At 36.8% G+C, this 12,331-nt stretch overlaps 1 protein-coding gene across 3 annotated transcripts in view; it reads right to left on the bottom strand.

The window, feature by feature from the left end:
• Positions 1 to 12,331, bottom strand: part of UGGT2 (UDP-glucose glycoprotein glucosyltransferase 2) — a 92,026-nt gene that overhangs the window by 42,164 nt on the left and 37,531 nt on the right. For all 3 annotated transcript variants that reach the window (XM_049815962.1, XM_049815964.1, XM_049815963.1), the window contains 6 exons: positions 10,122 to 10,207; positions 5,856 to 5,991; positions 4,169 to 4,300; positions 2,560 to 2,724; positions 1,997 to 2,120; positions 1,817 to 1,915 (listed from right to left, as the gene is read on the bottom strand). In XM_049815962.1, coding sequence (XP_049671919.1) covers positions 1,817 to 1,915; positions 1,997 to 2,120; positions 2,560 to 2,724; positions 4,169 to 4,300; positions 5,856 to 5,991; positions 10,122 to 10,207 — 742 coding nt within the window. The remainder of the gene's footprint in view (positions 1 to 1,816; positions 1,916 to 1,996; positions 2,121 to 2,559; positions 2,725 to 4,168; positions 4,301 to 5,855; positions 5,992 to 10,121; positions 10,208 to 12,331) is intronic.

The raw sequence follows: 12,331 nt of genomic DNA, 5'->3' as shown, positions 1-12,331 counted from the left end.
ATGAATTATTTCTCTTTGAGATTTTGAAGTTTATGTGTATTTTTGCTGACTTCAACTGTAAGACTAATCTTTGCCACACCAGAATCTTTTGCCTTCTGAATTGAAATAAAATTCTTAGGAGGTAACTTAATGTTAATATGAGAGAGTCACTAAAGTAGCCAATCTATTGTTGTACCACTGAAACAAGATGGCCTTACCTAATAAGCTAGCTCTAATTAACAAGACCTGCTTTACCAGACATTTCTTGTGAACGTCTGATGGCAGGCTGGTCATATAGCCAGAAATGAAAAGACTTAGTTACAAGAATGCATGAGTTAGGCCATTCAACTTTCCCCAGCAGCAAAGGGAGAGTCCTTCAGCCAAAGGGAAGACAAAACTTACCATTTCTGGACACAAACGGAAATATACTAAATACAGTCCAAAGCACTAAATACAGTAAACTACTGTATAGGTGTATATGCAGAAAATTTCCCTTTTTTCTGGTCTATAGCCTCCTGTTCTTTATTATTCATAGAAGGGCAACAGTACATGAAAAATTCTGCAAAATTATCTGTAGAAGAATATCAGTCTGCTCAGGTCTATCATATATCCCCTAAAAGGTAATACATGCAGATGGGAATTTTGCAAGGTTCTGGTGAGATTCTAGAAGGTTATTATTAAGTGTTGCTGCAGTCTAGAGAAACGCACTGGGGACAGAGATTTGAAATGTAGATTCCAGCTTAAAGGTTATGGGTTTTACACAAGAGATCTGAATCTTAGAAATGAGCCTACAGATTGAAAGCCAGCCATCGTTTGACAACTAGCTGGGATGTCCCTGTGATTGGAGACAGAGAATCAAAGAGAGTCAAATAATCTTATTCTAAAGAAATGTAAGTATATGGCATTTCTTTCTGATAATCGAATAAGTAAAAACTATGTTAATACCACATAAGCATTACTGAAAGAGTAGCACTTTGTTAATAGGATTCTTCTTTTCCTTGATGGACTGATCTAAATGAGCAATCGTTAACTGTCTACTCCTAGAAGCTAACAAGGTATAGACTATTGCAAAATTTCATGCAATATTATGCTGCCACTGTTGTAACTGTAATTTCTTCTAACTCCAAGGGAAAGTGCTTGTGTATGCAGTAAGAATATTTTACATCAAAAAATATTTTAAGTGTATAAAAAAAGTGTGAGTTTTAGCAAGATAAAATGTATAAATGAGTGATAATCCATCAGAACATGTATGTATTTATTCTTTTCTACAGAAAGACAAAGCTTCAGATATCAAAATTGAAACAATCTAACTAGAGGAAAAATAAAGATACTGAATGCTAATAAAAAATAAAATCAATTATTCTGAAATTGCAGAAATGGCTAATTTTGATATAGATATTATAAAGACTATACTTTCTTCACTTGATAATGCTGAACTAAGAGTCACTTGAAAACTGAATATACTCTCTTTAATATCCTCAAGTAAAACTATATTAGTATGAAAACTGAGCCTGTTTTCAAAGCTGCAGAAGTCTTGCAAAGCTTTTTAACTTCATGTCTGTAAAACAAAAAATATCTAACCATGACATCCATCCCATTTCAAAACTACAAAATCTAAAATAACTATCCTGTTAATTATAATTTATGTATATAATATTAGGATATGATCTGGCTCCTGAAAGAAGATGCTGGGATATTGGGAAATTTATTTATTTACATGGGATCCTTGGGATACTTACTTACTTGGGATAATTTACTGGCAAATTTCAACAATCTGTAATATATAAATATATATATATATATATATATATAAAACCCATACAGAAAATCAATATACCCTTTTTTGTTAAATACTTCATGTTGTCTGAAATTACAGCACTTTTATCTTGTGAGTCCAAAAAGGAGAAAGTAGATAAGTCTTCCACATCAAATGGAACTGCAAAATGTAAAACACAACATGTTACGACTGTAAAAAAAGGAAAATCATAACAACAGCCAACCTGAGAAAAGTAGTTACCAGTTGTGGAACTGAAATGTATGTATCTTCTTTCTGCACCAAGAATAGTGGGGTTTATACGGGAAACTACATTGTGCTGATCCATAAGAAAATCCATTGCATTTATATGATCATTTAACAAACCCTGTAGTAGTAAGAGAAGAAAATTAAATCTGTACTTTTACAGTTTCAAGACAACCAAAGACCAAGTATTTGTACAATCTTTCAACTGAGCTTAAAGCTTCTATATACATCAAGCTATGGACAATGTCAAGTCAAAAATGCATAAATATCACACAGATAGTATTTCAAAATATCAGATACACATTTTTTCAAAGAACAACTGCAGTACATTCTCAGTTTTTGGTTGAAAAATTCCACATAATTACTAGATGCTTAGTTGATCCTTCAATCTTGCATAATCCAAATATACTGTTTCAAAATCATGACCACAAATTAATGCAATTTTAGTTGTGATATTATTCATTTCAAGCCATCTCGTTAGAAAAAAATTAATATATAAACATGACTCAATTCACTGCGAAATATTTCATCTTGCATTCATTCAGAAATGTTAAACATACCATGAACACTGCCCTCTGGAAGAACCCGGTGGCATCAATAATCCTCTGAAGAATAACCGTCTCTAACTCTGCAGCATCCATTTCTTCTCTGTTAAAGGGCACGCCATTAAACAGAGCTTGAGGCAACGGACCCAGGCCAGTCTTTTTATAAAAGGTTGCTCCTGCCTGATCATATCAAAAACATCACAGAATTAAATAGACTGTGGCTGACTGTAGCAAAAAATGAAACTAATATCAAGAGACAATGAACTGTAATCTCCAAGCACTATTCACTGTCATGCCTTCTCATGAGTAGCAAGGACAAAACAGGAAATGTTTGGAAACCAAACAGGACACACGGGACTCATTTCTCAAATAGAATGACAAAAGAAATTATAGATCTATACATGGTATTTTAAACTTTTGCTTTGTCATCTTGCTGGGAAATATTACTTTATTTTGCTTAACAATCTTAGCAAAAAAATATTAAGTAAATAACAATGGAGAAGGACCTTAAGACAGTCAGTTTCAGGTGGATCAACCTAGACCTTTTCCCCAAAGAAAGCACCCCAAGTAAACCTCAAAAGGCTTCTATGTTCAGAAGCCAAGCCTTATTTGGTAAGAAAGCAGAAGCTAATTTTTCCTCAAACAGAGAAAATTCCATGAGACAAATAGAAATAAAAATGTGTTGTAATTCATTCCCCCTTTCTATTCTGCATCCTTTCATGTTTTCTTTCAGTGTCACTTTCTGGATGGTTACAAGCTCTACGGCAGTATCTGTGTGCCCAACCTTCTGTCATCCCACTGTCTCCTCCCTGATCTTCATCACAGTTTCATTGTCCCTGTTTGTACAGGGGGCTTCCTTCTGGTGGCTCTCTGTCTATTTTTCTTCCTTTAATACTCTCTGTGGGAAGCTTTCCTCCCCTAAGTGTATCCAGCTGTTTCCAGGGCAAATTCAAACTGCCCTTCTATACGAATCCTCCATGCAACTCAGTGAGGAACAAGCAGCACAAGGCTAAGAGCACCTTTTTTTCTGGCTGCCCAGATGCACCTTTTTAAAGGAACATAATATACGTCATGCAACAGATTTTAAAAGGAAATAAATGAAATGGATGGCATGTGTCAGAAACACAAGATTGTATAGATAGCGTGGCTGAGGACACATGAAGTAAACCAGCATTTTTATATATATTTTAGGAGAAAATTGTCTACATAATGAATTATAGATAAAAATATGTCTTCTCTGTAGCCTTTAAATCAAAATCCATAGCTGTCTTTCCCAAAGAAAATTATAACCAGAAAGCACAATTAAAGGAAACAATGATTCACCGAGTAGACAGGCTTGAGCTGCTCACCCAGAAGACACAGGAAAATAATTTCTGCAGTGTGAGACCCCTTGACATGCTTACTAGAAAAAAACTTGTGCTTCTGAATGCAGCAGGCAATAGTAAATTTTAATAGTGAGAGTAGTAATGCAGAAACCCTTTCAGCATTTCCACTAGTGACTGAATGGAAAAATTTCACTCAAAGATACTGTATTTACTTGCTTTAACATTTAGCAATCTTTCAGCTTAGCAAATGCAATAAATTGTGTACTGCAGCATTTCTTACCACTTTGCTCTCAACATACCTTCCTCCCTTCATCGTATTCAGAATGAACATCTAGTATACTCTGAACATCAGCGTGTGGGTATTTGCTTCTAAGAACATCTTTCACATGATTTACTGTTAGAACATTTCCATCTTTCACTTCATGGTACATCTGTAAAAATTAGAAAGAAAGAAAAAATGTAATGAATTGTCAATAATAATTTATTAAAATTATTAAAAGCAAATAAACAATAAAAGTAAATATAATCTTTTTATAGTCCTCTAGTAAATTTTTTATCTGTATACTTTTATATTGCTTTTATTGCTATATTGCAGCTTTTACATTGCTTTAGTAATTATCACCATTGCACATATGCACAATTTTTCATCAGAGGACTGTTCCGATTAATCTGTTATTATACCTTTAGTCTAAATCTGAAGTGGCAAAGGAAATACACTTACATGACCTGAATGTGAAAGGTTATTTCTCTCCACTGAGTAGAGAAGGAATCTAAATTTTTACCATAAACTACTGAACCATGGGTAGTTACCTGAATCTATATGGGATGAATCCAAGCCTGAATTAGTCAGTGATACTTTTTCCTACAGGGATAATTCTTCTTTATCAATGCTATTTTATTTCATAGCTAAGATTTGATTACTTTCATCAAACATACAAAAGAAATTTGAAGGGAAAATTATTCAATCCATTCCTTTTCAAACAAGGAACAATACATTTCCCTCTGTAGCTCTGAATATCTCAAACCTGTATTTTATTGATTCTATTTTTAGTATCTTCTAATTATATTTATCATCCCCTCCTTTTTACATGATGAAACAAAGTAAATAGAGGACACAACATTTTAAAAAATATACTATGAATTGATATTTTGTGATCTGGTCATGGATAATAGCCACGCATGTGTGTCAGCTCCTAACACTTGTGGATTTCTATTTCTCTTCCAAAGAACTCCTAGTTTCTTCAATTCCTTTCATCTTAAGCTCTCTGAGTTTGTCCATGACATTAGTTTCTAGGCACTAAACAGAATGATAGAAAACAAAAGTAAGAAAAAAAATATTATGCATAAATACCATATTCTCTGATATAATTTTGTCTGCAGAGTCTTCACATGGACTGCTCACTTTATTTCCCTCCATTCATCTCTGAAATTCCTGTCTTTACATGAACCTGCATTGTCTTACACAGAAAAGCTCTCATTCACTAAATGCAAGCCTGGAATATTTCTGTTTTCTACACTCGTGAACAGCTCAAGCATGACCAAAAAGGAACTTATCTTACTCTGTTTCACTTTCTACACTAGAGAACAACCAAGGGTTTTTCAAAGCTTATAGGATTGCCAAAGTGATATTAAAATGCCTGTACTCCAAGAGATACAGAACACAAAGACAGGCACATCCTATTAACACAAATACAGAATCATTTGTCACAAGAAAATACTAAAAGCTGCAAGACATGCATCTACCTTTTCACATTCTTGAAGAAAGGCTGTAGATAGGTAAAATGACAAGAGCAAGCTGGTTTCTGGAGCAGGAAAGTATTTCTGCAAATCATTCTATAGCATATTAATGCTATTCATGTTTTAATACTTTACTTCCATGTAATTAAATGCAAATGTATCACGTTGTCACAAGGGAGCAAAATCCTAACTATATAGAAAAGTAATAAGTAAGAAAAAAAAAAAGTGATTTCTTGTGAAAGAACTAACATTAATTATCGAGGTAAAGGCTTGAGAGGTGTCAGATTCCTCTGCAATGTAATTAAAAGTTCTCCAAAGAGCTATTCCAGCATCTTCATTTCCATCAATTTCTTCTTTTGTACTTAAAATGAAAACAAATCCAATTCTGTAAACAAACAAAAAGAGATCATACATTTTAAAAGAGTATTAGTTTCATAGACATTCTAATACCTAATGAACAAGATGTTTGTGTTCAAGTAATCTGTCCAGCAGGTAGGGTTGAAAACACCTGTACCAAGGTGGTGTTGCCGTGACTGTGTATGGTGACACTGAGGATACCAGCTTCATCAGATCTCCTAGATTATACTTAGGTTACCAACTATGTACTGATTTTGGATATGCCTTTTCTCCCATTCAAAGCTGACAGTAATTAAAATTTCTCTGAGTCATTAGGATTTACGTCCTTACCTGTCTGAAGGTTATGACATTCTTTACATTCCTGCCATCATCTCTTAACAGCTTAAGTCTTTGTTTTAGTCTGGGCATTGTGTGTTTTATTTTTCCTGAAATGTGTGTCTTGAGTAGCTCCACATAGACATGCTGGAGTCTGGATGTCCTGTCATCAATATATGCCATTCTTACTAGCCCTTCTCTTGCCTTTTTTACCTTCTGGGGCTTCCCCACCCTCACACTGCCATTCATTTTCCATTCTTGCCAATTTTAACACATCTACTACAAATACTAACATTTCCAGTAAATGAAAAAAGCCCTAGAAATATGAGGCTTGAGATGCAAAAAGGTCCAGAAAACTCCTAGTGGAGGTGGTATTTTGACACCGTCTTCATGAAAAACAGCCTGCATTGACCAGGCCATACTATCTTTACAGCATAAAGTGTAACAGAGATCCGGTGTTCTACCATAGCAGGGGAAATTCAAACCTAAGAGCCACTTGTTTGTCTCTACAAAACATTTTGACTAAATTGAGCATCATCATTTGCACACATAACTCATGAAGATGTCACTGAAAGGTTTGGCACATGCTCCAGAAACCCAGAAGTCCAAGATAATAATGTGAAGATCCTGTTTCTCTGGGGAACAAAGACTTTGAGCAATGAGACAATCTGGTCAAACAGACTGCAAATAGCAGCACAATGGCTAAAGCATAAAGTCCTTCACAGATTGAAGACCCAGGAAAGTTAAAACTGAAGATATTTTAAGTTATATTCCCTGCTGAGAACACATAAGGATCCTTCTGGTCTCTACTACACTACTGGAAAGGACTTCTGATCATTACACTCAGTTCCACATCTTAGCTGGTACAGGAAAAGGACAAGAAAGATCCTTCTGTTGAGTGAAGTGACAGAGCATGTGTACATCCGTAACTATAACATACAGATTCCCAAGAGGAGAAATATATGCCTATTCATGAACACAGCTGCCTGCATTAAGAGGTGAAGACTAGGAAGGCAGATTCTGCCAGACACCTGGAATTTAGTGAGTGCAAAGCCATCAGAACCCTTCTAAGGATTTCCAAGCCTTCCACTGTCTGGTAACAATAAATTTTCCTAGAAGAATAGATGCGCTCCCCGCCACCCCCTGCACTTCAACATGAAACCTGCTTGCATAATGGGAGGGAGGAATGGGAAGAAGATGGCCAAACCCAGATATTTTTATGAATCAGAAATGGAGATTTTATGTGAATACATTGCTGTTGCAGCAGTTCAGGGATCAACTTCACATAGTTCTCCAGAACACATCCTTGAATCATCCTGAACATCTGCAGCTAATGCTATCCACACTAGGTCTGCAGCAAAATCCTCTACCATTAGCTGTCACTTCTCCCAAGACAAACCCAACAGCGCACAAAAAAGCTGCTCCATGAAAAATCCCTACCGAAGCAGCTATTCAACTTTGTTCTCTTCTACACTTACTTTTTGGCAAACCTACAGTTAGGATTGTCTCCAGCTGCCAAACTGCAAACAAAACCTCTTAATAATGTGGTAACTGGCCTGCACAATCACAGCCATCTATGAAGTACAGCTATATAAACTGCTGCCTATTCCTGACTACACATATGACAGCACTGGATAATGTTCTATATGCAGCACTTGGTTCAAAGATCGAAAACTATGCCAACTATCAAAAAGAGGTGAATTGTAAAACAGAAGAAGGGAATTATATTCTTTCTAAATGAGTACCACAGAGACTCAAAGCCAGCTTCTGCTATACAAAACACTGTGCAACTTGCAAATATTTCCACAAAGCGTACAGCTCCATCATAGCTGCTACAAGAGGATGAGAGACCTACTGATCTCATGATACATGAGAGCTACTACAACAACATGACAATCTGCAATGCTGAGCCCATGTTCCAGAAGACCTTCATATTTACAAGCGGTAACTCAAGGAGTTGATTTCAGAAGTCAGCTTTTCATTTGGATAGGCACTTCACATTAGATATTTTAAAACTATTAAAACGAAATCTGCCATATCAGTATAAAATTGTTTAGACAGATGTCCAGGACAAACAGGTGTGCATCAGATCAAAGGATCAAAGGAAGTAAGAAATACAGCAAGTTTTCTAAAAAGATATAAATAATAATTAATGCATAAAGATGCACCATGTTCTACAATTAACTGCTTTTCCCATTTTTTACATCTCTCATTATTGTAAATAACTTTTCGTAAAGTCTTGTGTCATTGGGGTGACATAGGACAGTCAGCAAAGCAAAATACTATACGACAGTATAGACCCCATGGCTTGTCCACATCTTGAATACTGTGTACATGGCCGTTGCTCTCATCTCAGAGAAGTTATATTAAAACTAAGAAAGTTCAGAGGACAACTCTGAAAACAAAACAAGCTTTGGAATAGCTTCCAGGCAAGGAATAACTAGTAACCTAGGGAAAGAAATTACTGCAGTCAAATATGGCAGAACTTTATAAAATCATGACTGGCATCTAGAGAGTGGGGGAGACTGCTTAGTCTCTTTCCCAGTTATCAGAGCTACAGAGGTAGTAAATGAAGCTATTGAAAGTCTGGCTCAAAATAAACAAAGCAGTTATTCATACACTACATAGTTCACCTGTGAAAACACCTGGAAAAGGATACTGTGGGTGCCAAAACTCTACATGAATTCAAGGGGAAAACTGAAAAGTTTATGGAAGAGAAACCCATTGAGGGTTGCTAAATATTTAGAAAATATATCTGGATCTGGAATTGTTTGATCTCCAAATCAATCGAATCAACCTGGCAAAGGCCAGGAAAATACTCAAAAGTACCTGGTCACCCTGTTCCTTTTATCATACCTAGGCAGCTCCTTCTGGCTTGTTGCAGACAGACTGACCTAAATGGGCCTTTAGTCTGACCCAGTTTGGCTGCACTTATGCTGTTAATGTATCAGAAAAGGCAAATTAGGTTCTAGACTATATTCTCCTCAAGGACTGAAGCAGTATTGCCTCCCAGGTAGTGACAACAGTGGCAAAATGCACAGATAACCAAGATCTGTCCTCCATTACATTTTTGTCATTGAATGATAAAAACAAAGAAAAACAAAACAATGATAAGAACTAGTAAAATTTTAAAGGAAAATTAAAACCCTGTAATTTATGGAGGAAACAAAAAGCCATTTCACAGGAAGATTTTAAATAATTACCATGGAATTTATCTTGCTGAACCTTGGATCTAGTTTGGACACCCTTCTCCTTTTATAAGTTGTGGAAATAAACAGGCACTTCTGAGAGCAATTCATTTTTTCTTAAAGTAGGCATCTCAGATGAACCAGATTCTTCCTCAGAAGTGTCTCTTTCTCTTAAATGATGACTAGTTCAGACTCAGACAACTAATTTTTAGAAATTCAAAAGCTGGTGAGGATAATCTTGCTTTGGACTTTAAAGTACTGACATAAAAACAAAATTAGGTAAAGCAGCCTCAGTTGAAATAACTAAACTCAAAAATGCCTTCCAGTCATTTTTTACTTACAGAATATTTTGCTTAGAATGCAACTTCACATGGGCATCCAGTGGGACTATTTGACAAGATAATTTTCTATCAGACTTTTGCAGTTCATTTTCCACACACCCAGGTACGTTATACCTTGCAACCTATTTGTTTAAGAATACTTAATACCTGAGTAAGTTTAACACAAGTGGGTAACCAATGTGTCTTATTAGAATGTTGTGGCATTGGACTTCATTCGCATTCACATCTTAGCCAAGCAGAATAGAAGATGAGGAAGAAAAAAGGAAAGCAACCTTCTTTTAAGACCTTTCTTCAAGACTTTCAGTTTTCCTTACCTAAGTGGTACATTATGATGATAGAATAATTCTGCCAGTTTCATAAAATCACCTGTATCTTCTTGGACAGGATCAACAAAAAGTACCTAAGAAGAGAAAACATATTATACAGCCAATATTTATTCTTGATGTCTGTTTTTATTTTTTTCAGACATAAAACCTAAGATAACTACAGAAATTTCCAAAGGAGCTGTGCACCCCAACTGTTTTCAATTTTCTAGAGCATTCATTGTAGGAAAACATTCAGAGTATAAATGAAAGTAACTTCAGAATTAATGAATTTGGACCAAATACTGAAAACAGGATTTAACCATTTATTAAACTTCAAACCAAGTGATATCACTACTCTCCTTTGAAAGACTCTGTGCCAATACTTTGTTTTTATTAATGAACTTGATATTTAATTAAAGAGGATCTAATGGTGATTTTTCTATCACTTCTTTCAACTAACTCTCTTCTGTTGTGAAAACCAAACTGAAATAAATAAACAGAATATATTGACTGAAACCTTTAAAAAAATGGAGCATTGGGAAAGAATTCTTCCTTCCTGTCTCACATATCTTTGGCTTCACTCTTTCACGTATTGTAGCTTGAAGTGTAAAATCAGATCTTTCAGGCATTCACAGAATCTAAAACTGGGATTTGTCTGCATAGGTAGATTGTACTTATGCAGATTTAATTATGACATTGGTACCTTATTTATTCAGCTTTGCACTGCAACTCCCCTTAGAATTTATGATAATTTTGCTGGAGTAGCTGAAATGCAGCAGAATAATTTTAAAAATTTTGAACACTCCCTCCCCCTCAAATTATAGTTAAATGATATGTTGTAGATTTCTATAATATAGCTGTTATATACATCCATGCCAATATTTAACCTTGAATACATAATGCAATCTACTTCATATTGCACACATCTTACGCTTCATTATAAATATACATTTTTTTATTACATATTGCTTGTATTTTGGTTGTCTTTTTATATACTGAACTTCATGTCACTTGGAGTGACTACATCAGCGGACAAGGGAAAAGCTACAGATGTCATCTATCTGGACTTCTGTAAGGCCTTTGACATGGTCCCCCCAAACATCCTTCTCTCCAAATTGGGGAGAGAGAGAGAGATTTGATGGCTGGACTACTTGGTGAATAAGGAATTGGTGGGAAGGTCACATGCAGATAGCTCAGTGATGCAGCAGGTCAATGGCTCAATGTCTGGATGGAGATCAGTGACGAGTTGTGTCCCTCAGGGGTCCGTATTGGGACCAGTATTGTTTAATATCTTCATCAACGACATAGACAGTGGGATCGAGTGCACCCTCAGCAAGTCTGCAGATGACACCAAGCTGAGTGGTGCTGTTGACACATCTGAGGGACAGGATGCCATCCAGAGGGACGTGGACAAGTTTCAGAAGTGGGCCTACGTGAATCTCATGAGGTTCAACAAGGCCAAGTGCAAGGTCCTGCACCTGGGTTCGAGCAGCCTCCAGTATCTATACAGGATTGGGGATGAGGAGACTTGAGAGCAGCCCTGCAGAGAAGGACTTGGGGGTACTGGTGAGTGAAAAGCTGGACACGAGCCGGCAGTGTGTGCTCGCAGCCCAGAAAGCCAACTGTATCCTGGGGTGCATCAAAGCAGCGTGGCCAGCAGTTCGAGGGAGGGATTCTGCCCCTCTACTCCACTCTGGTGAGACCCCACCTGCAGTACTGCGTCCAGCTCTGGGGTTCTCAGTATGGGAAAGACATGGACCTGTTGGAGCGGGTCCAGAGGAAGGGCACAAAAATGGTCAGAGGGCTGGAACACCTCTGCTGTGAGGACAGGCTGAGAGATTTGGGTTTGTTCATCCTGGAGAAGAGAAGGCTCCAGGGAGACCTTATAGCAGCCCTTCCATACTTAAAGGGGGCTTATAAGAAAGATGGGGACAGACTTTATACCAGTAGTAGTGACACGGTAGTCACACTGTAGTGACAGAACAAGAGGTAACAGTTTTAAACTAAAAGGTGGTAGATTTACATTGGATATGAAGAAATGAGGGCAGTGAGTCACCACAGGTGTCACAGGGGAACAGGCTGCCCAGAGAAGTTGTGGATGCTCGATCCCTGGAAACATTCAGGGTCAGGTTGGACGGGGCTCTGAGCAACCTGATCTAGTTGAAGATGTCCCTGCTCATTGCAGGGGGTTTGGACTAGATGACCTTTAAGGGTCCCTT

This window comes from Accipiter gentilis, chromosome 13 (assembly GCF_929443795.1).
Source record: "Accipiter gentilis chromosome 13, bAccGen1.1, whole genome shotgun sequence".
NCBI classification, from domain to species: Eukaryota; Metazoa; Chordata; class Aves; order Accipitriformes; family Accipitridae; genus Astur; species Astur gentilis.
This window is presented reverse-complemented; position numbering and strand designations above follow the sequence as displayed.